Genomic DNA, 24,225 nt, shown 5'->3' with positions numbered 1-24,225 from the left:
CAGGTTGTTCCAAGCCCCATCCACCCTGGCTTTGGGCACTTCCAGGCTTTGGGCACTTCCAGGCTTTGGGCACTTCCATTTCTGCATTTCGGAGTGAAGGGAAAGCGCACACAAAAACCGGAATAGAGCCCATATGCTTTGAAACTTTATTGGTTTAGACACAATCTGAAAAAATACTATGCATTCCCAATTGCAATTCATATTAAACAAGCATATACATGTGGTTATATTATTACTGATTTAAATTTAAAATCAAAACCATTACAGAAAGACTGCTGCATCTTCAGAGAACTTCGCAACAATTAGTTCTCATAGGAGATTGCTAAAATCAATCTCATGTCCCAATATGCTTTTGGTCATTATTTTATTTTACATAATTTCTTATTTTTACAACACATTTAGTTTAGCCACACATTCCCAATGACTTCAGACCAATGGTGAGGACAAAGTGCTGGAGGAACAACAGATTTTATAAAAGAGCATTTATTGTATGTCAGTCCACGAGAAAATCTTATGAGCAGTTTTGAGAAAGGTGAAAATTTAGTTCTTTACAAAAGTTTCCATAGATGATTCTTTGATATACATGCTAATATACCAAAACTGAAAAATTTTTAATAACAGGATTTTTTTTTACACAAATGTATATGTTAAATTTTAACCTCCTTCACTTTCAGTTGAAAATACAATAGGTAACACTTACCAAAATGCCTCATTTGTTGGCTGCTTTTACTTTGCTAAAATACCTAACAAAAAGCTGAAATGAAGGGCTTAAAGGGACTCCAGATGCCTTAGAAAACATTTTTCTACGGAAGAATTCAAAGGATCTAAAACTTTTTCACTTCTGGGCTACAGGCATCCAGATTTCTTTTCTGAAAACTTAATTGTTTCACAGGCACAAAGGTGGTACAGAAACCACCAAATGTGTAAAATTCTGAAGAACATCAATTCCAAGAAGAAACAATGATTTAATTCTGATTTTTTTCCCTTAGAGAATACCAAAGTGAACTAAAGATACAAAAGGTAGGCCAAAAGAGTTGCCTCTAAATAAAATGCTTTTTCAATTTTTTTTCAAAGACATCAAGAGGTCTTTAAGTCACCTATTACCATGCAAAAATAGTATATTCTTTCCAATTTTACATTCATCTTGTAGCATTTATTTACATATAGATCAGCAGTTTGTGCTTTTAACACATGTAAAACTAAAAAAAAAAAAAAAAAAAAAACCCTAAGTTATTTTTTTCATTCCAGAGGTTAAGGTCAGATTGTTTTCTTACACATGAGAATTTTATATTCATGGCAAAAACGAGACTGGACTTTAGTGTTGCTGATAGATACTGACAGACTGCAAAATGGTACTTTATCAATAAAAACTCACCGTCTCTGTCTCACCTGATGTGCATCAAGCGTTTTAACTTGCAAATGTGCCTTTCAGGACAGAATTATTCCATGTATTTCCTGCCTACATGGGGTTAAAGACTCTGGTCTGGTTTCTGCTCACATGTTGTGCCATTTGGCAGAACAGATTTTTCTCTTTGCAATATATCAAGAAAAGAACATACAAAATATATAACTAAGTAAGAGCCTCTTCCTGAAAAAATGTATTTTATTGTGATTTTTTAAGTCTTAAGACTTATAAGACAGTTTTCCAGTGATTCCACAGGCATAGCACCAGGCCCAGGAAGAATCAAGAATGCAGTACTGCAACTGTAAAACTGGCTGCAAAAAGAGTTGCCGGTCTTTAAGATGAGTAATAGAAACTAATTTTATAATTAGTTATCTTAAGGTAAAAAAACAAAAAAACCAAACCAAAACAAAACAAACAAACAAAAAACCCCAAACAAACAAACAAAAAAAACCCAACCTGGTTATTGGACAGCCCTGGGGATTTTTCCTTGGTGGTCACAAATGTTTCAGTTTAAGAAAGCTCAGTACAAAATAAATATGCCTGGAATTTGAAGAGAAGCAGGATTGAGCCTAGCTCATGCCTTATGCACGTCTGTTTTTCAAGTGTTAATCTCTTATATCGTTATGATTGTTGTGAGAGGGTGACCTGAAGAGGAAAATCTGATTATACAAGTATAAAAGAGAGCTTTTAGTTTATTTATATAATTTTTCACAAGTTCTGAAAGCATTCACACTTTTGGTGTGTCAAAACCCATCTCAGATTTTGCATCATCCAGTGTGGCCACATCTGCTTTTCTTTCTTATTATTTTGTTGTTCATATATTTTGCTCTAGTGCATCTGATATTTTGCATCAAATATCAAAAAAATATAGATATATTATTCAGGGTCATAAACGTAAAAATAACAGCCATCTAAGCTGTAAATAAACTCATATTGGGATCTTCTGGACTTATACAGAGTTTAGTTGTCTCAAAAAACCTGAAATCACCTTAAGAGAAAAGTAAATCAAATTCAAATGGCAAAAAAAACTCAGTGAAAAATAGCTTTTCTTTACTTCTTAGATGACTAGGGTTTGGGTTTTTTTATTTTAAAACTATTGCATTAAAACAGACAGGAAATTGTACTGAATTTAATTCTCCATTGCTTGGAAGGTTGTGTATGTAATGACTGTCTTTTGGCTGATACAAAAAGGATATGAACCAAACTCCACTGAGATAAAAATCCTTTATGACTTGACCTAAAGAGCCAGATTTTATGCAATAATCCTTATCCTCTATTGACGTGGCACACGCAAATTCCCCAGGAATGCTATTGCTGCGTACATTGGTGAAAAATGGTGATCCCATCAGATCTCAGATATTTCTTTACTTGCTTTGGACTAATATGAGTCACTGCACTGAAATCAAATGAGGAATCAGATGCATAAAGGGATTCAGACAAACACACATTTGATAAATCAAACTGTCACATTCTTTGAGTCATTACGTTACTGATATGGTTTCCTATGTATCATTTTATTCTGAAATCACTGCAATAAATCAGTCTTTGTAAAACACTAACTTATTAATTCAATTTATTTCACTTGGAAGCATGCAACAGAACTTCAGAGCGAAAATAAGATATTGTTTAGATTAAAAATTTAAACTTTTAGCTTCACAAGTCTACAGCGGATTCCACTTTAAGAGAGAAAATCAGTATGCTTCCACTGTCCTAGCAAAGATCTAGCAGGCACAGCTCCATGCTAGCATGTACTGGTGCAACAAACATCAGCTAGTAAAATACACAGATAATTTAGGACCCTGTTTAGCAGAAGAAGCTATCGACATCCAAGTATTCAAGCAACTTGACATGACAGTTTTCTCTTTGCCTTGTACTGTGCTTTGTACCAAGAGGGAGCTCTAGAGTCTGTTCCTACTCCCTGTGAGACTTATCCGCTTTCTGATGACCACCGAAATGTAAGGTTTTATCCAGACAACTTGCTGGTTGTTCCAGAGAGGCCATTGGAGGTGATGCCAATGGGATTTGATGCTTCCAGATGTCTGACTGTAAAGATGTTCCCATGACAGGCCTTTCTGCCACCACGTCCACTGTTCTGCCATACGGTGACACTTGCACAGCGATGGCTAACACAGCCTTTAGCCCATCCCCATGAGTCTTTTGGGGCAGTATTCCTTCCCCTTCCATAGCCAGACAAAGGATGCCCTCCACTGCTGCATCTCAGGCTGGCATTTTCCTAAACCTTTCCATTTTACTAAGCCCCATCCAGAATCACAGCTTATTCTTTGTGCTCCATTTCTTTAGCACTGTTTCTGAAAGGGAGTTAGTCCAGCTGGACTACACAGTATTAGCAGCATGTGAAGTAATAAATTAGGGATTGGGAGCATATGGATTATCGTGAACTCCCACCTAAAATCACCACAGAGCCAGTGATGCTTTTGCAACCTTCTCCGTTTGAGCAGTTCAGATGTCCGTGAGTGCACTGGACTGAAGGAGCCCTAATGCAGAATCTGCATACCATAGATAAACTGTGCTTGGATGAAAAGGAAATAGAGGGAAATCTGTGCTATTGCTTCCTACCCTGTTCTTGTCATTTCCAGGTAACATTAATCCATTAGATGTAATATACTAATAGGTCTATTAAGTACAGATAGTGGGAAATTCCTTCCTATTTCTGTTCTGATTGTTAAGTAATCAATGATTAAATCAAATCAATGTCATTTATGTCCTGAAAAATATAAAAAACTATCACTTACTATATAAACCAATATCCAGCTTGAAGTTCCACATCAGAGAAAATAGACTTTTACTTTCACCATCAGTCACTGATTATTTGAGGTAGACCACATTATTGAATTACTTATTAATTTAGTTTCTAATATATTAGGTTGTATACAATCAAATATCAACAGACATACCTGAAATTGTCCCTATTTTAACTAGAAATGTTTGTAGTTATTTATAAGATATGCTTCCATAATTTACTCGGTCATAGATTGAAATTTCTGCATATTTTGTGGCAATTTAGTATAGCTTTTAGTAGTGCCTTACTGTGTACCTAGAGTAAAAAAGAAATTGTATCACACCTGATGGCAAAAAGAAGGGAAAATATGGTTAGTGATGAAATGCTAGAAAAATGAAAGGCTCAAATGTAAGATTCAGATGCTTATCCATTTCAGCAGTGTCGTTCTGGCTCTGTAGTTTTTGAGTATTATTCTAATATTGCTATGAAGTCCATTACTCAGAAGATTCTTCCCATGATTTCAGATGGAGATGCTTGAATATAGCTCTTCTATTTGTTTTTTGAAGTAATCTCTCAGTTCTGGTCTCTTAGCCTTTAATGTTGGTGTCAACAAACCGTTTTGCACCGAGAACATATCAGAGTGAATATAAATGGCTTTGACCTAAAATAAAAGAGGAATATATTTATAGCAAAGGTTACAGGCATCACACTGAATAAACATTAACTTTTTTCGCTGTGCTTCCCTCTGGTGGTGCCTCAAGTCCAGGGCACTCTTCTGCTGAGTTCCTAGGCTTTCCATCCCCTGCCCACAGAAGAGAGCTCTCCACGAGGATAAGCACATAAACTTCTATTCTGTATGAAATCAAGGCCAGAGCACAGCGAGGCAGCACACAAGGGACAGAGTAATATTGTCACGGCAGTTTCACACAGCTGAAAGGCAGTGGGGGAGAGGGCAAAGGCAGGGAGTTGTGCTAGGAAACCTCAACTTAACCCCACTGCAAAAATAAACAGCAGATTCAAAAGTGCAAAATTATCATGAAGCTTTGCAGGCACAAAATGTGTACATGATGATCATCTTTAGCTAATTAAAATGATACAAATCTTTTAGCTGTTGCAAATGGCATTTCACAAGGCTGCCCTTGTTTGAGGCAGTGGCTCTGAGCACAGTGGGGAGCCTGGCAGCACAGATGGGAGTGAGCTTTTCCTTCCCATGCTGGTGTCGGAGAAAGCAGAAAACTGCTGCGTGACTGGTCAGAGCCCACCGATTTAAGATAAAATTCCCCAGCCATCTGCTGCTTTTGTGATTCCTCAAGCCAGACTGCTTTACAGTTTGTTTGGCTGGGAGTTGCAGCAATATAGGCTGCAAATCCATTTTCTATTCCTTAGATATGTGATTCATCTTTCCCTGCAAGCATCGTGATCCAGGTCCTGCCCCCATGCAATCCTTCATAAATCGGTGTTCATGCTATTAGTGCTCCCCAGTTTGCTGCGTTAGTTTTCAGATCCTGGAAGCTGATGGTTATAGAAGTCACACTTGTCAGTCTCAAGACAGAAATCCAAGCTGCAGACAAGGACGGGGGATGATAAAGAGTATCCCATAAACAGGGGATCCCATCCCACAAGAACATTAGCCACAGTATCTGGCTCAAAGTATTAAGATTACATATTGCAACAGAGATGAAGTTTTGAAGCCCTTTAATTTTGAAAATTGTATAATTTATTTTTTATTCTATTCTATTATTATTTTGTCCCAGTTTTTAGGAAGATGATAAGGCTTTCCTCACTACTTTATTAATTGAAACCTGCTGGTGGAATCAATTACTTGAGGATATTTCATACTGTGAAGACCATGGGAGAGGCAAACAAGACTTATTGGCACAGACAATTATGTGCATTAAAAACTATGCTTTATACGGAATTATTTTAAAATAAATTTCTTTTAGGTGTCATTTCATTTGCATTGGTAACTGAGAAATTAAGAATAACAGGGTTATGTTTAATGATGCTTCTGTTCCACTCCAATATGGTGAATTACTCATTAGAATTGTCACCCAGAAACAGTCTAAACAAAAGCAAAAAAGCCCTTGCTAATTATATATAATGATTAAGATGTTTGGTTTTTTCAACAGAAAGAAGCATTTGACATTTTAAAATGGGGTGGATAATTTTTCTGTGTTTTTAATGCTATGTAGACCATGGTTGATTTCAGATCTTCCCTTCTGAAGTGCTTGTAGTTCTATTGCAGAAATATTTACACAGGCAGGAAAGAACTAGTGCCCAGACTAAAAATAAAGAAACCAGAAGCATTTGAAGGTCAGGTATAAGAGTAGTAATTAGTGACCCTATTTCTAACAGAGCTTTCAGTGGCAGAAAAGTCAGACTCCTACAGATGTTTATCTTGACCTCTGGTTGTCAGTCTGGAGATTATCCATGTCCCCGATTTAGATTTTGATCTCTGCACCCAAAACTTTCACTAAATTTAATTCAGATTTCAAATATGGATGGGAAGCAGTCACAGCAAATACATTTTTCTAAAGGAATAAATACAACTTGCCAACAATAAAGCTCTTTCCAAAAACATCATGTACAGCTACAACAAAGGTTTGTAGTAGCATGATAAATGCTGACAAATCCCTCTTCTATACAGACAAATTGCCTGCCTGACCACACTGAATGATGTGTTTCATTTTACCTGCTCAAAGGAGTGAAGCCCACTCTCCTTCCCTAACCGTACCATGTCTTCCATTATCGCTTGCTGCAGTTCCTGCATTAAAACAGAAATTCCCCATGAGCTACCATAGTCAATTACGTACATGCAATTAATGCTCACTGTTCACCAAAAGAAGTGTTTCTGAGTAAAGTTCAAGTGCCTTACTAACAGTTAATATGTAATTAGCAAAATTCTATTGTAATGTATAAACATTACACTTAAGTGTGGTGATGTTAAGTGTCTCCTTGGTATGAAAAGTAAGGTTCTATTTTCAACCCAGCTATGTGACATAGCTGTTACATTTACAGTTCTTCAGCCATCTGCCAGACTTCAATGCAGAATCATTGCCCACAGACACCAGTGGAATGGTTCAGTGGCATCAGTATTTATTGATGTGATCCAATGTAATTCCTCAGTATTACAGAGCATGTGTTTAAGACTTGAGTCCTTTTTATAGAATCACAGAACGTCCTGAGCTGGAAGAGACCCACAAGAACCATGGAATCCAACTCCCAGCCCTGCACAGAACAGCCCCAAGAGTCATACTATGTGCCTGAGAGTGTTATCCAAATGCTCTTCTGAGCTCTGTCAGACTTAATGGTGTGACCAGTCCCCTTGGAAGCCTGTTCTAGCACCCAGCCACCCTCTCTGGGAAAAACCTTTTCCTAATATCCAACCTATTCCTCCTCTGACACAACTTCAGACCCTTCCCTCTGGTCCTGTTGCTGGTCACCACAGAAAATACTTATTTAAGAAATGTAAGCAAACACAACCTCTCCTCATGCTGTACTGTTGTTCTCTGCAAGGCAGACTCTTGGCCCCCCCACACCAGAGCTGGCAGAGGTCAGTACCACCAGTCAACACATATCACTGGACCCAGGTCAACCCTGCTGAACGTTCAGTGAGGAAATAATTCTTGTCACTGAACTTGTCATTCCTAGACACAGTATTGTGCACACATAATGCTACAGCAAAAAAAAAAAAAAAAAAAAAAAAAAAGTCTGTACTACAGATACAAACCTTATTTTTACAGAGTTCTGCATATGTTCCTTCAAACCCTCTTTTCTTTGCCCAACCTGGCATGACTTCGGAATCGGGCACCACAATTCCCACCAGGAAGGCCTGCAGGTAAAGGAGAAGGAGAGTTGTAGACGAAAGCTGAATCACATTCCAGGCTCCACACTGAAGTGAATACACAAATCAGCTGAATTTCTGCATGTTTACTACTTCTTGTTTAATTATGTCAATAATTTGCTAACATATCGTCATGAAGTACATTCTGATACCCGTGCCTTTCTCTCAGATAAAAGTTTGTCTGTGACTGTGCATTTACCAACAGTTTTAATACCCTCAGCTGGGTTTGTGCTCCTCCTGGACATTAATAACTCACGTGGCCCTGCAAGTCCCAGGCAAACTCTGGGAAGGGAAGGCTCATGCTTGTGAGCCTTGAATGCAGAGGATGAATTGCCACTTTGGTTTCAAAAGCTGTAGGTGTGTGTGTAAATGTGCAAATTAACAGAACAAGATTGGTCAGAATGAGCAGGCAGTGTGGGGGGCTTTGCCTTTTCCTGGCTAACCACAGGCATGGTGGCAAAGGACAGCATTGGAGACCCAAAGAGTGACACCAAAGCCAACTTAAAAGCTTGATCTTCGGCCACAGCATTCTCTAAGCTGCTCAGGGTCACACCAGCTGCTCAGTTCCTGCCTGGCTGTCAGCCAGCTCCAAAGCAGGAGGTGGACAATGTGGCGTGATCCACTCACATTTTCCCTTCCTTCATGCCCAGCTGTGTCTTCTAACTACTAAGAGTAAAGTAAGATTTTCTGAATGCTTGGTTTGTACCTGCAGGCTGTCTCCATGGACATAGATCTGAGCAACAGGGTCACTGCGGATGTAGATATTCTCTATCTTCTCCGGTGCAATATATTCTCCCTGAGCAAGTTTAAATATATGCTTTTTCCGATCAATAATTTTAAGGGTCCCATTCTGTTAGGAGAAAGAAATGAGAATTCCCAGAGCAGTTATTTAACCACAGAAATTCAACAAACAGTCTGTCTTTAACAGAGCTTTCAATTGCCTGTTGTGCTTTCAAATGCTTATTCTGCCAAATATAAACTCAATCCTTTGTAAAGATAGACTTTCTTGGAGACCTAAGTTCAGTCCTTGAAAATTTACTTGGGATAATACAATTGCCATAAGAACTCTGAGTGTGTCCAGTACGCACAGGTAACCATTTTCCAATGTCTCCTGTGTGAAGCCAGCCTTCCTGGTCCAGCGCCTCAGCTGTCCTCTCTTCATCTTTCAAGTAACCTTTAAACACATTGGGTCCTTTCACACAGATCTGCAAAACAACCAGGGGTGATGATTAATTATTTTCTTATTCTGCTATAAATACAAGTTAAGTATATTTGAATTGAAATACTGAAATATTTTAATGACTGTGCTCCATGAAACTAAAATAGATTGGGTTATTAAACTATCTATGGATTTTTTTCAAGCTAATGGAAATATGAAGTAGGGTTTGCAAAACTGATTTGTTTGAAGTTGATTTGCATTCCATTTGCAGTTAAAAATAACAAAGTTATTTCAATAAGTTTAATTTTTGTGTAGTATAGAAATCACAGCAATGTAGAGATCACAGCAATGTAGAAATTGTAGCAATTCAGCTCTTCTTAGCTGAACTAATTAATTCAGTCTTAGCAGTTCAAGGAATCAGGCTGGAAGTACTGCCACAGCTCCTTTTTCATTAATTCTTTGCTGCTCTGTTGTTAAACTTCCATTTTCCTTTCCTGATTGCACGATGTAACACATCAGCAACCATGCACACTACAAAGGTAAAATGCTTCTATAAACTACTTCATACAGTGTTAACTAGTGAGAATTTGATATAAAAATGTGATTTGCTACCTCTCCTTCTCCTTTGGAAGCAAAATAATTCAGTTCTTCCACATCCTTCAATCTGATTAAGTTACAGGGCAAAGGGGCTCCTACATGACCTGGAAATCAAAGTTATCAAGTCACTTGTCATCTCTCCTATAAAAAATAATTAGCATTTTATCATTAGTTACTTGCATAGTTGTAGATACACTGGATGTTCTTGCAGGAGCTGTGTCTGTGTGCAGAAATAATTTCCTTAATTAAGGTTTTGCACTATTAAAACTAAATACCAACACCTCCTTTTTGGATATAAAACCTGTTCTGAAATAGCATAGAGTGGTTTGGGTCGGAAGGGACCTTAAGACTCATCTCATTCCAACCCCCTGCCATGGGCAGGAGCACCTTCCACTAGATCAGGTTTCTCCAAGCCCCATCCAACCTGGCCTTGATGTTACAGTCCATAATTTCCTAAAGGAATGTGCATTTCTTTTATTTCTTCAAATGGTGGAAGAAAATAATTACCTGATGTCCAGTCACCTGGAGTTGTAAAGGTGCATCCAGCTGTGCATTCTGTTTGGCCATAACCTTCATAAACCTGACAAAGAGACAGGTATCTTTAAAAGACCATAAAAGATTTTGCTAATATAAACTGAAATCCCAAGCATTGCCCTCTGTTGCACAGTCCTGTGAGCTGAGGCTGCAGCTGCAATGTGTGAGTGCCCATTTGCCATGAGGACATTGTCCCTGGCTTCTAGTGTACGAAATTCCATTTACATAACTAGGAAAGACTATGGCTCTCTATCATTGAAAATAGGAGATGAATTGAGCACTTAGCCTTTCAGTCAGGACACATGCTGCACTATGAGAGAAACTTATTATTGGGGGAAAAAAGGTATTTTTGTGGGACATTTTGAAAATCCACCCTTTTTCTTTTTTTCCTGACTAATTTTAGGCTCTCAAATGAGAACTTTCAGTTGCCCTGGGCTTCCTATCACAGAGAAATAATGCAGTGGACATCTCAAGTGGGTTAGGCTGACATCTGAGGATTAGCTCTCTCCATTTATATATAGAATAAAACTTGTGTAATGAAGTTCCCAGCACTTGCACAAACACATTTAATTTCACATACTCGGTTTGGTGCTGAGAGGATGAGCCTGTGGGGTTTTTCTGGGAGATGCCCAAAGTGAAAACATCTCTTGCCTGTTACTGCCATCCCAAGGCTGTTCCCACCCCACTGAGCTCCGAGTGTACCAGGACTTCGTGGCTGCCCCAAGCCCTGCTGTTCAATCCATCCTGGTACAGCTGTCCTAAATGCAGTTCCGAGGGTCTAACCCATCTCCTTTCTTAAATACCACGTGTTCTCTTGCTAGCAGTGGATGAACATCCCTGAACAGCCACACAAACCCACCTGGCATCCGAGGGCCGCGCGGAGGAAGCCCAGGACAGTGGGGGACGCAGGGGCAGCGCCGGTCACTATCATGCGGACACACCCCCCAAGACTTGCCTGTTTGGTAGCAGGGGGAAACAAAAGAAAGCGTCAGAAGCTACTGCAGATAGCAAAACAGTGAGCTTACACAAAATGCTCTCTCTAGGAGAGATGTGCAGGATTTCCTGCCCATGGCATGGGATCAGAATTAGATGAACTTCAAGAAGTCTTCAAACCCAGCCATTCTGTGGTTCTGTGATGTGGCCGTGTATGGAAATATGAACTAGCTCTGAAGCTTTCCTGAGGGATAAAACCCCATTCAGTGTACAGAGACAGGAGTGCTCATGTCCCTGGCAGGACAAGCTGCTCAGCCTGGGCTCCTGCTACTGCAGTGCCTGGGCAGGCTGCAGACCTGGCTCTGGGAACTGCTGGGAAAAACAGACTCTTCCCCATCCAGTCTTCTTTGCTTATTTACACCTCACTGGTTTTAATGAATTGCCTCCCAAGCCCTCTAAAATAATGTTGTCCCTTTTTTAAGGCAGATGACCTTCAAATATTTCTGGAGGGTATTACATCAATTCCTGTGTCCTATTTTACTTCTTTCTCCTCCCCCTTCATTTCCTTTTCTTTATTCTAGAAGTAAAAAAGAAAACCCAGCACAAAAGAAAACAACTGCTGACTGAGTCTTCCCGTCTCGCCAGCCCTTGCATCAATATGCAGCCTGGCTCGCTCCCGGCAGGGTGAACTCTGCTGTCTTTGCACACTGAGGAGAACTAATCCACAGACCACAAGTACAGTCAGTTTCTTTAGTTAAAAATAAAGTGGCATGTCTCCAGATAAGTCATCCGATTAAAAAAATGAAGTAATTAGAGCCTCCCAGAGTAGTACAGAGCCCCAAAAAAACTGGTTTAAAGCCAATTTAATAGCTTTTTTTACTGAGATGTGTGGGAAGCAGAAGGGCACTCTGATTTCTTTCTTCATGGTTGCTAAACCATGATTCATGTGTGCATTGTTCTTTACAACCTTATTCTTTTCCTAGGAGGAAAAGTAGGTTTGAATATGCCCAATTGAAACCCAACCCTAAATCCAATCCTATTTGTTGAGATTTTGTAGAAAACTTTGGAGCAGCATCTCTTTGATCAGTGACTCCTTTTCATGACCACCTTTCTGAATTTCATCCCTAGATACCTTTCCTCCCCTGCAGGGGTACAGTTTCTATCTGAGAGCTGCAAAAAAATTGTGGCACTATTCCATAAATTAGTGATTTCTTGGTGCTGCTGAAGACGGATGTGGCAAATGTCATCTTAGCCTGCCTTGTGTTTCTCTATTTCCCTCTGGAAAGTTATCCCTGAGAGAATTGAAATTTTGACATTATGCATGGTGTTTAAAAACAAAACCAAAAAAAGTAAAAATAAATATGGCAAAACTTCACGGAGCAGCAAACTGTGCTCAGTTCCCTTTTTCTATTCCATTTTCTAGTCTGTTGTTCCCTAGTGAGTAGTGATTGCCCACAGTTCATCATCAGGCAAGTGGACTACACTGACTTTAAGGAATCATAGGATCATAAAATTGTTAAGGTTAGAAAGGACCTCTAAGATCATCAAAGTCCTACCATCAACCCAGCACCATCTTCACCACTAAACCATGTCCTCAAGTGCCACATCCACATCCTTTTTTAACACTTCCATCACTGCCCTGGGCAGCCTGTTCCAATGCTTGACAACCCTATCCATGAAGAAATTTTTCCTACTGTCTGAAACTCCCTTGTCAGAAAACCAGTCATTGCTAGAAGAAACTAGAGTTCTTTGACTTCAGACTCACTTCTTGAATCACTTACCTGTATTTTATTAAAGAAAAGCTTATCCCACAAACTGTCGTTTCTAATGATGCCGTTTCGAACTTCAGCCTTTTTCCGTCTCGCCGCAAATTCCAGGATCCAGCGCTTGAGGGATGTGTCAGCCTGGCTGAAGATCTGCAGGAGCACGGGATGGCAGATGAGGTATCACAGAGAAGAGGGAGCACATCAACACCTGTTCTCCCCGTGACACCCCCATAGCCAGGTGGGTACAGCTACATTTTCAGCACAGGTAAACAAGGCTACACTGGGGTTTGTTAGTGGGGGAAAAAGGAATGACGTGTTTCGCTCCATTCCCTATTGCACATGTGGTTCCTTTGTGGGGGAAAAGGCAGGATGGTGGTGCAGGCTTCGACTGGATTGACAGGGCTGCTCTTACTATATAATTTCTGTGACAGGGTTCAGTGAAGTTCATGCAACCTGAGCAAAAGGGAATCAGCAACATGAACAGGTATCAGTATTGACTGATGTGGTGATGGGGGCTGCATTTACCTGAGCTTAATCAGGCACCAGCGTGAACTCCACCTCAACAAATGAGAAACCCCCAGTGCCTGTGCCCGTAATAAAGCACAGAAGCCCTGACCTTTGGTAAAAAATTAAATCAGTAGCTTGTGCTTAAGCTTGTCTTTAGCAGATAAGTCTTCTGAGGAATAAATATTCCCAGCTGGTCAAACAGATTTAACGTGATGACCAGACATGCCTGTCTTAAATACCTTGCAATACCTTTACCTTAGTTTTAAAGATTTGTAAATCCAAAAGCCACTGTCACATTTACCCTGCCTAAATCTCAAAGGCTTTTTGAAATTTCTGATTTCCAGCTGTTGTTGCCACCAGAATGAGAGATTTGAGTTTCAAATCTGGTTGAAGGGCACAAAAAGTCCTTGTGCAGCCAGGTTTGACTGATGTTTCTGTGATGAAAAAAATCCTGTACCTCTAGAAACATCACTGGTAATCTTAATGAGAACAGGGTAGGAGGCTAATACAGAGGGATTTCATATTCACACGTGATAGCTGTGTCTGGAGTCTGTGTAAGCCATAATACAGACTTACACACTGATGGAGCTGTATCCATTACACAGGGTGAGAATGTGTCTGCAGCAAGGCAGAACTAGTGTCATCTGCTTGAGAAATCTCCATGACTAAGGGAATTCTTCCACATGAGTAGTAAAGGGACATAAACTCCATTGCTCCAAAAAGAGTAAAATCAAAATCCAGCTCACCTTGTCATACATTCTGTTCAGCAGCCGTGGCACCACGGGGAAGATGGTTGGCCGCAGTGCCTTCATATCATCGGACAGGAGGCGAATATCTCCTTGGAAGAAGCCAATTCGCCCTCCGTGGCAGTATACTACAGACTGATGGGGAGACAGAGGAACACATGTAACCCCTTTGCTTTCAATTCCCAAAGCAAAGCATTCCTCCCAAGCGCAGAAGCTCCTTTTCTGAATTTCTACTCTGCAATATGGCAAAAATGGGACTTTGGAAGTACAATAAAGTAACAATAAATTGTGCGCTGAATAGAAATATCCAAATAGTTCTGGGCATTTTTCAGTACAAGCAATTCAGCATCTGCCAAATTTACCACTTGTTCTAGAAGAACAAGAAATCAAAATTTTCAGGAGGGATTTCCCTTCATTCCCTGCATATGGGAATGGAGAAGTCCCAGTTATGTTCAGAGTCTGTATCAGAACTTTCCTAAAGCCCAGCCCTCCCATAGCAGCTTACAGCACGAGGACCTATCGTCAATACAGAAATGCAAAGTAAGAAACATCATAAAACACGGAGCAGCAGCCAATTTTTAGATGTTAATACTTTAGTTTTGTTTAAATACAATAATATAAACTACGTTAGCAATACAGTGCCTGATCCTGTATCCCAGAAATAGAAGCCCACTTCATGAAAGGTGCTTGACTTGTATGGAATCTACAAATCCAGAAGCCTTGTACTGGAAAACAAAGCAGGATGTTTTCCTCATCAGCAGAATGGAGCTCAATATGTGAGATGGGGCAGAGGGGCTGCTGGCCATGAGTCGCTGGTTATGGGTAACCAGTAACCCTGCCAAGAAGCCATCACAGACTGGTCAATCTGGTATTTTATCACTGAAGAACATTTGGAGAGCAGCACTTCTCCCATGGTTTTACAGTGCATGGCGGAGAAAGTGTCCTCAGCAAGTGCCTGTGATGACAGAGCTGAGCCCAGCCTTCCTGAGTAGACTGAAAACTTCAGCTCCCTTTTGTGGGCTTGTCTTTCCCAAATAACTAAATAAATTGAAAATTCCTTATGAGACATCCATGTCTTTTGTGCTGCTCCTAAAAATCTGCAATACTAACCAAATTGCTCTCACTGCTCTGTCAGGCAGTTAGAGACTGTCTCCATCAGCTGAAACCACAGGAATTTTACGTGTGATGTGGGTTTAATGAAAATCACACTGCTGAATCTGTGCTTTACACTGCACATTAATTTAAAAAAGAAAATGTAACCAGTGTGCTCACTGGGAATTGAAAATAACAAGTAGAAATTTTTAGCTTTAAAGAATGTATCTGTATGATTTTAATTGTAAATTCCAGGAATGAATAATGTTGGCTAAAACTAGGGACACTGATGCGGTGCTTGCTGTTCAAAATGCTTTTGAAAATTACTTTTTAGCCCTCTTGAAAAAATCTTTATATTAAGCTGTTTCAGATGGGAGGATAAACCTGGACATCCTTTGGAGGCTGTCCCTTTCAGTACAGCAATATCCTGTGAAATGAAAGCATTTTCAATGTTTCTAATTTCTTTCTGCCCACCCATCAGATGAATTTTGAATAATTATATTCTTGTTTGCCTGAACAGTGCTGGCACACTGACCAACTTGCCTTGCAGGTGGAGAAAGGCTGGGCTGTAATTCTCCAAATCTTTCATGGGCTTTTACTTCCAATTTGTGAGAGTTTTAACAGGGAAAAATATATTATTTCTGGCACAGATGTTACTAAGAAGTGGGAGGTTTATATTCAGATGCTTGTCTGACTCAGAAAGTGTGCTTTCAGCCTGAAACAGGCCTCCCTGAGAAAGTACAGAGCTGCAACTGGATCCAGATCCAATCTTCACATACTGGATCAATTTTAAGTTTGCAGCTTCTCAGGTCAGGAGACCTGATGCAGCTGTCTCACCTGACTGGCCTAACTCACTAATTGCAGCACAAGTCATCACCTTTTTTTTTTTTTTTTTCCCCAAAGAGACATGGAGTCAGTTCTGTTGGCTGGCAAAAGGTTGGATCTGCCGTAATTCCCAGGGGACACAGGCTCCAGTGAATGGCTACCATACACTGCCCTGCCAGGAGGATCATGTGTCTCACCATGATCTCAGTTTCCTCTTTTTCAGTATCTGCCAGGTTAGGTTGGGGTTTTTTTGGTTTTGGTTTTGTTTTTTTGGTTGTTTTGTTTTTTTTTTTTTTTTTCAGATCATGTTATTTATGCAATAATATCATTTTAGCTGATGCAGAAAATGTCACGAAATTATCTTGACTCACACCACACTTCACCCTAGAGTGCTCTGAAAAGCTGTCCCACAAATTGCTCAGGTAGCAGTAGCCCTGAGCTGAATGAGCCATGAGTTTGGCTCATTGCTGAAGGGCTGTTTTTCAAACCCTGAGCCAGGTGTAAGCTGGAGAACTTGGGAAACTCTCCCGGCCTCGCTCTGGACTCACAGCCATGTCACTGAGACCATGGCTCTGGTGTTATGCACATGGCACTTCTGGAGTACAAGCCTTTTTAGTGCTACAAGATATCGCTGGTTATTTAGTATTTTATTCATTTTATTTTATTTTTTTGTTGTTGGCGTGGAAAAAGATGATTTCCGCTGACACCATGACCTTACCTGTACCATTCTCTCAAACATGTGTGCTAAAGGCAAATAGGAAATGTGTACATCCTCACAAGTAGGAGACCACTGACTCTGGAAGAAAACACAAGGAGCCCCACGAGGCCTCGTCAGTTCAGGCAGGTTTCTTACCTGTATAACTCTTTCAAACATGTGAGCCAGAGGCAGGAAGGAGATGAGCACATCGTCCTGTCTCGGAAAGATCACTTTCTGCAGGTGGAGGGCATGGGAGACAGAAAGGAAAGAAACACTGACAGGAAGACAACAAGAAAGTCATAAAATAATAAAAAGAAAAATGGCACCAGAGGAGCAAAAGGGTAAAGATTGTCAAGAGAGGAGGGAGCGGCGGACACAGGGAAGCGTTAAAGCCACAGCATCATGGAGCTCAGTTAGCAGGAGGAGTAAAGAGCACGGAGATGTACACACAGGGCAATGGAGAGGGCTCTCCTTGGCAGAAGGCAGATTGTACCCGCGCAGCTCACGCTGGGAATGGAGGCTCACCCTGACGGAGAATCCCATTTTTATTTCACTGCTTTCTACCAGGAGGTGCCAAGACCCTGATTTGTGCTCTCAGCTGTGTGCAGACAGCAGGATCCTGGGGCAAACCTGCAGGAGCCCCAAGGATCCCAGTGCTAACCTGCAGGAGCCCCCTGGACACCAGCAGGGCTCTGCAGGAGCAGCACTTTCCCACATTGCATACAGCCCATTCAAGAATCACAGTGTTACTAGAGTCAATATTAGCCATTTTTTTCCTTTTCCTTCGGTTAATCATTGATTTGAATCAATGTGTTGGAAAACTAATGATTTAATCTTAGGCTTCAAAAACGAATTACTTCTGTTAGTGTTTCTCATCATTTTAAGTGATTAAAATGTGATTTTAAGGGCATTATGACTGTCCCACAGACAGGGGAAAGAAGGGAAGAGGGGAGGAAAAGTGGCCAGTCTTGATTTTGCCAAGTTTTTAACTCTCTCTTGAAGGCTAGAATAAACAAAGGCCCCAAGAGCCTTACCTAATCCATTCTCCAAAAGAAAATAACCTTTCAACCTGCATTTCCTAGGGTACAGCTAGCTGTAATATTATGGATTAGAAAAACTGAAAGGTTGACTACCCAATAATTTGGATCAAGGCCAGTGGTTAGTGGAAAATAGGTATAAAAATCTATCAGCTCACAGTATTAACAGTTTATACCCACTTGCACCTCCACTGCTCAGAAGGAATCAATAGCCCATGACCTGGGATACAGTGAAGGCAGACACAGAAGTTCATCCCTCAAGGGATATTTTATTGAAGTTAAATCTGTGCTGGTCAGATTTGAGTATGGCCTCTCAACCATCACCTACCAAAGTCAAACATCATTGACCACGTGGGTGTTCTCAGCATCCCATTTCATATTATTGTGTCTGTCAGAATGAATGAAACCATTAGGGCCTGCAGATCTATTGATACATTATTTCAATTTGGCCTCATTTTCTGCAAGCACAGTAATGCAAAACCTTTAATATCAACCAGGGTTTTTTTATTACTGCTATAAGAGCCCAGGCAAAATAATCTGGTTTTAAATCAGACCAAAATTATGCCATTGAATAGCATTTCACAGTTGGCACAGTTGTCCAGTTAAATGTAAAAATGTGAACAGCTTCTTGGTATTTGAGAACAACCTTATAATAAAGCTCTGGACTCACTTAAAAATATGTTCGGTTTGTGAAATCACTGAACTAAGCAAAACTGCCACAAGAACTTGTAAACAGCAAACCCACAGGACTTCTCATTTTATTTCTTTAATTTATATTACTTTCAAGTGTTTCACACTTTACTCTGTTTCATTACTGGGTCAGACATTACCCAAATCTTGTTGATCAGCTACAGGCATTTACCCTCTGCCAGCAATACTCTGGTGACTGGAGATAACAAATTTACCAAATCACACCAGACTTGGATCTCAATCTGATACCTTTGAGATTAATCAGGGTCCCACTCCATCAGCAAACACTAAATCCATTTTTATGGACCAGTTCTGGAAGATGCCAAGCTCCCTCAGCTCTAAATTAGTGCTCTTCCAAAATAAATTCCTGCCTTTAGAAGCTCAGGCCTCTTCATGCCTCAACTTTCATTTGTGCCTCTTGCTGCCACTGAAGCCACAGAGAGCTCCATGCTGAGGAGCCCTCACTGGCATTTTGTCCTGCACACTGTGGAGGCTGAGTCCTGCAAACATTGGAACATGTGAGTTCAGTGGGATTTCTTACATCACATGTCTCAGTTTCTTTACACCAGTGGTCCGGAAATCTCAGAAAATTCCAGGATTAAAGTAATAAAACTGCAGTAATTTCAACATCAACAATAAGACCAGCAATGGGTATGAGGTAACCAATTGTCCAACCTATGTGCATGTAACTACTTTATAGAATTGCCTGTTCACTACCAGAAATTAGATTATTTAGATTTGTTTTATATAAGATGTATAAAATCCTTACTATGTCATGGTCAACTGACTTTGCTTCCTATATTGTTTCTACACATGAGTTTGCATGTTGTATGAAACATATTATAAAGGCACTTGGCCAGCATTCTGCTATGCTGTATTAGAAATATGTATAACAAAAACAGACATATTCTGGAATATCAATTAAATTAACCATTAACCATTCTTGTAAAAAATCACGTATGTTCTTATATATATATATATATATATTTATACACACGCACACTTTGCAGAGAGGTTTCAAATAAATGGCAACATTTTTGGGCACAATGGGACACAAAGAGCACAAGAGGAGCTTGAACTCCTCTTCAAGCACCAGTTTCAACTGTACAGGGCTTGTGTGCTCTCCTAATTCTTCAAAAAGGGTTAATGAACTGATTTACAGAAGTCAGCATTGTTTCTCAGAAGCCCTACAGCGCCTGGGAGGCAGGGCTGGAAAGAGGATTTAATGCCCTCCAGTACTGTAGATTCAGCCTTGCTCCATTCCCTTGGATTTGACCCTCTGAGCAGGAAAAATGTCATCTTTTATCTGCAAGAGCACTCTTCCAGCTCATGCAGGGCCACAGCTTAACCCACACACTCTGCACATGGCAATGTTTTCTAGCTTAGGGTAATCACCTCCGTCACTTTCAAAAAGCCTGAAAAATCCGCCACCACGTTTCCATGGGTCAGCATAGCACCTTTGGGATTTCCTGAAAGGAAAGAGAGAAGGAGTTTAAAAGATAAGCCAGAAGGTAACTTTCAAAAACTTAACCAAAACACCAAAACAATAAATGGTTAAAATATTATGTCCGCTTCTTCAATTTTAAAACATGTAATTTTCACCATAATTTCTGTGCTCTAATATGCACCAAAAACACTTAGTGCAGTACTCAAAACTTAATAAAACAACACTGCAAACAGAAATATTTCTCTTGGAGACTCTGGAAAACAGGTTCCAGCAGAAATAGCCCAACTGCAATTTCTGAGAGTGCTCAGATGGAGCCACTCAATGAGCACAGCCATCAGACTTGGCTGGCTGTTCCAGCCTCTCTTGGGAGGATTTATTTCATCTAGATTTTGACTAAGAATGATCTCGAACACCAAGAAACACTGTTTCAAAGGCTGTTGTACTCCTACTTAGCCAGTACTCTGGGTAACATGAGAAATGCAGAGAGCAGTGCAGGTAAAAATTAGGCTTCAAGAAGACCCTTTGAGACTACAATTAAGAGACATATGAATGAATGAATAGTATCAGCAGCAGAGGTGTCTTGAAGACAGCTCTAAACCCATTAGGGAGCCAGCAAAGTCCCTGTGTTGTGTTCCAGAGCTGGGCACTGCCCCTGCAGCATTTCATCCACCAACAGCAGGCACCTCGGCACCACCACCTTCTGCCTTTGTGCACTCCTTTTCCACCATGGTCGGCAGGCCATGGTACAGCTCTTGCATTTCATATCTTTTGGACACAAAAACAGAGTGTTTGTTAAGCAGCAAATACACAGGCTGGAACCTCCATGTTCACAAAAAAGTGGCACGGAGGGCTCTGCATGTCCTCCTGTCACAGCACTGTCCCTTTTCATCACCCTCCAAGGCTTTACTTGTGAAAATAAGGTGTAGCTCAGCTCAAATAAAGATTATGGGGCCAGCCTCTTTCTCTCCCAACATGTTTTTAAGCAGATTGTTTTAATTCGATCACACCACTGCCACGTAGTTCCTGCTGCTCTGTGTGAAGGCAGATCAGGAGAGCTTTGTCTGCAGGTGCCCAGTGTGTCCCCAGTACACTGGGCACGAGCAGCCTGGCAAAGCTCCTTCAGTTAATGTAACAAAATGGTAAACCAGCCAGAATTTCATTCTGCCTTCCTCAGATTAGGAAGAGACTTTGGTGCTTTGTGAATATATTTCAACACAGGAAAGTATGTTTAATCCTCTCATTTCAGAACAGTTTGAGGGCTGTGCTGCTAGCAGCCCTTCAGTGTGGGCATGGGCAGGGACATGGGCACACTCAGCACTGAGCCCTTTGCCCTGCCAGCACCACCACCATCACTCCTACTCAACGTCCCAAATAATTAAAGGCGGGCACAAACAGCAGTAGCAATTGTTGCATACATTTATTGCAATAGAGCAGGATATTTTTAACACAATATATTATACTGAAAATCTCTATTTGCTGCTCCAAGTGCCTTGAGTAATTCAGTCCCAAACAGTTGCAGATGAAGATGGTGCACAGGAGGCTGTTTGGTCCCATCTGAAGCTCAGGGGTGAAGCTGACACCTTTGCCAGCCGCAGCTGCTCCCGTGCTAACATCTTGAACTAGCAGGCTCACAGGTGCCAAATCAGCCTGGCAGGTTATTTTCACAGCTGGGTGCACGCATGGATCCAGGCTCCAAGAAAAGTCCATGAACAGTTGTGCAATATACACCACGACTCAAAAACCACTTGTGTTATTGAGGGGCGTCCAGCCAAACACAGGTGCGCAGCCCCTGCAGTTCTAGAAGCAGCTGTGCTCCTGCAGCGTCACATGGCTCAGGCACCAGTGGAGAGGATGTGCTCAGTACTGATCTGGAAACTCAAAACTGTGCCCTCTGGCACACATCTGGTCCCTGCACCTTGACAAAATTCTTCAGATGTTTTTTTGGAGGATTTGAAGTGTTCAGTGCCAGGCTGGGTGGGGCATGGAGCAAACAGGTCTAGGTGAAATTGTTCCTTGCTATGGCCAGGAATTGGAACTAGACATGCTTTAAAGGTCTCTTCCAAGCCAAACTATTCCGTGATTCTATGAGATTTCTCAGATGTTTGACTCATTTACTCACTCCACCTCTGACTTGAATGCAGATCCAGTATCTCTGCCATGCCTGGAAGCAGTGTTAACATCCTGACTCCTTCCTCTGCATCCCTCTTCTCACACAGGCTCAACATCCTGGACAGGCTGCAGTGATAATGGTGTCTAAGCAGAGCAGCAGTGTTGGAGCCAGGAGAGCCTTCATCAGGAGAAATCCAGAACAAACCATGCTGTTATGGGACAGCTGCAGCTTTTTGGGTTGGAGGACTCCTGTAAGCTTTAACCTTCCTTAGTATTTCTAAGAGTTAAGCTAGCAAAAATAAGTGCCCCTTTCTATGAGCCCTTTCCCAGAATTACCACTTTGAGAGAAGAGGGTTGGCAGGGATGCTGCTTTTCTATTTTAAAAATCAATGCCATTTCTGTAACACTGTTCTTGTTTGAATTTCCTCACAAAGAAAGGCCCAGTGAGTGTCCTGTTACAGAACGAATAGCTTGCAATCCATTAATAATCCAGGAATGTAAAGTCCTCCTTATCTTGGTGCCAGGCTTGTTTGATAGTTCTTATAAGCAATAGTAGAACCTTTAAAAGAATAGAGAACCTTTTCCACATTGCTAAAAGGGTTTTTCAAGTGCTCCTGCACTAATTTGATGGTGTGATCCATCAGCATTCTGGGATGCAAGCACTTTCCTCCCCTGGGGAGCTCTGGCAAAAAGGAACATGCACTGCCAGGCTGGGAGATACCACTGGGAAGCAATTTTTATCCACCTGGATCAGTGGATCCTTGAGGGAATGACAGTTGATTTCTCTGGAATAGTCAACATGAAAAATTGTTTCCTGACAGTTTGGGGATATCTATGTGCCTTTGGCCCATTTCCAAGTGCTGATGGCTTCTTGGCACAGCCATGGAAGTTGGTCTTGTCATCCAAGATCAGTAACCTCAGCCTCTCTTTTCTTCCTGAGGAGGCATTGGGGCATCTGGTCCTATCAAAGAAAAGCAAGTGTTAAAGTCTGCTCCTGGGGAATTATTTCCAATTCTACAATTTTCAGGTGACACATTCTACAGCAGAGATTTTTTTCACACCATACAAAAATATTTAAAGCCCTTTGGAACTGGAAAAACCCTAGAGAACATAGCCTTTGGAAGAAAATTCTAAATTTAGCACTAAAAATTACATGGGCTATATAAAACTCTTACATCAAAGCACAATGTAGAAAACAGGCCAGAGTGTTGATGCAACCTCTGGAAAAGGCAGAGACTGATGTGCAAAGTCCTGCAGCAGCAGAGGATGGGCTCATGCATCACAAAGCATTGTATGAGAGGGTTCAGTTTGAGAGGATTTGCAAAATTTGAAATCTCTGATTTGAATGGGAGAAGGGAAATGAACTTCCTGGTTGTCCTATTTCTGTAACTGAGCATGTTTCTAAGAAAAGCAAAAAATCGGAAACTGGCCCATGATTGCATCTGCAAATTAAAAAAAAAAATCAAAAGAAACCTTCTCTATGCAGAATTTCTTATTTAGAAATAAAAATATCAAGAATAACGTGACTTGAAAAATAATTGCTCTGCACTTGAACATGCACAGAAACACACTGTGCCCTGCTGTATCCATGGCATGGCTCCTTCCATTTCCTACTGCTCCCATTTGTGCCCGGCCACTTTGCACTCACTCTGTACATGGCTGTGATGTTCATGTCCAGCACTGAGTTCAGTCTTTCCCATTTAGGAATTCCCAGTGCTGGAACAGAGCAGAATCACAGGCTCCTTTCGCTCAGTGCTCTGCCCTGGGCACTCTGAAGTGCAGATCTCAAAACTAAGGACCATACACAAAGGTAAAATACCCAAACCCTTTTAGCACATCTTGAGCTTGTACTCGGAGTTGATAAAGCAGTTGCCTACCTGGTCTGAAGCACCAGTCTTTCCTGGGAGGTGGAGGATGAAGGTGTTCCCTCGTGCTCAGCCTGACCCGCCATCTGAGGAGCACCAGCAGCTCCCAGCATCTTCTGCTGAGACCAAACTGAGGATGCTTTGGCGTAGGACCAGGCATTAGGCAATCCCAACAGCACAAGTGGATCTGGAAGAGCTGCTCCAGCAGTGCCTGGAGCATGGACCTTCTCTG

The 24,225-nt window shown here is 41.0% G+C and overlaps 1 protein-coding gene across 1 annotated transcript in view; it reads right to left on the bottom strand.

Moving 5' to 3' along the window:
* Positions 1-132: 132 nt before the first annotated feature.
* The window catches only part of ACSL6 (acyl-CoA synthetase long chain family member 6), a 57,255-nt gene continuing 33,162 nt past the window's right edge, over positions 133-24,225 (bottom strand). Inside the window, exons 10-21 of the mRNA XM_053990840.1 lie at positions 19,968-20,041; positions 17,002-17,079; positions 14,232-14,366; positions 12,994-13,128; positions 11,139-11,234; positions 10,253-10,325; positions 9,761-9,849; positions 9,078-9,194; positions 8,696-8,839; positions 7,876-7,977; positions 6,838-6,909; positions 133-4,806 (exon numbers count right to left, since the gene is read on the bottom strand). Coding sequence (XP_053846815.1) covers positions 4,666-4,806; positions 6,838-6,909; positions 7,876-7,977; positions 8,696-8,839; positions 9,078-9,194; positions 9,761-9,849; positions 10,253-10,325; positions 11,139-11,234; positions 12,994-13,128; positions 14,232-14,366; positions 17,002-17,079; positions 19,968-20,041 — 1,256 coding nt within the window. The 3' untranslated portion in view covers positions 133-4,665. The remainder of the gene's footprint in view (positions 4,807-6,837; positions 6,910-7,875; positions 7,978-8,695; positions 8,840-9,077; positions 9,195-9,760; positions 9,850-10,252; positions 10,326-11,138; positions 11,235-12,993; positions 13,129-14,231; positions 14,367-17,001; positions 17,080-19,967; positions 20,042-24,225) is intronic.

Source organism: Vidua macroura, chromosome 15 (genome assembly GCF_024509145.1).
Source record: "Vidua macroura isolate BioBank_ID:100142 chromosome 15, ASM2450914v1, whole genome shotgun sequence".
Lineage (NCBI taxonomy): Eukaryota > Metazoa > Chordata > Aves > Passeriformes > Viduidae > Vidua > Vidua macroura.
The sequence above is the reverse complement of the archived record's forward strand: the minus strand, read 5'-3'. Positions and strand labels throughout refer to the sequence as shown.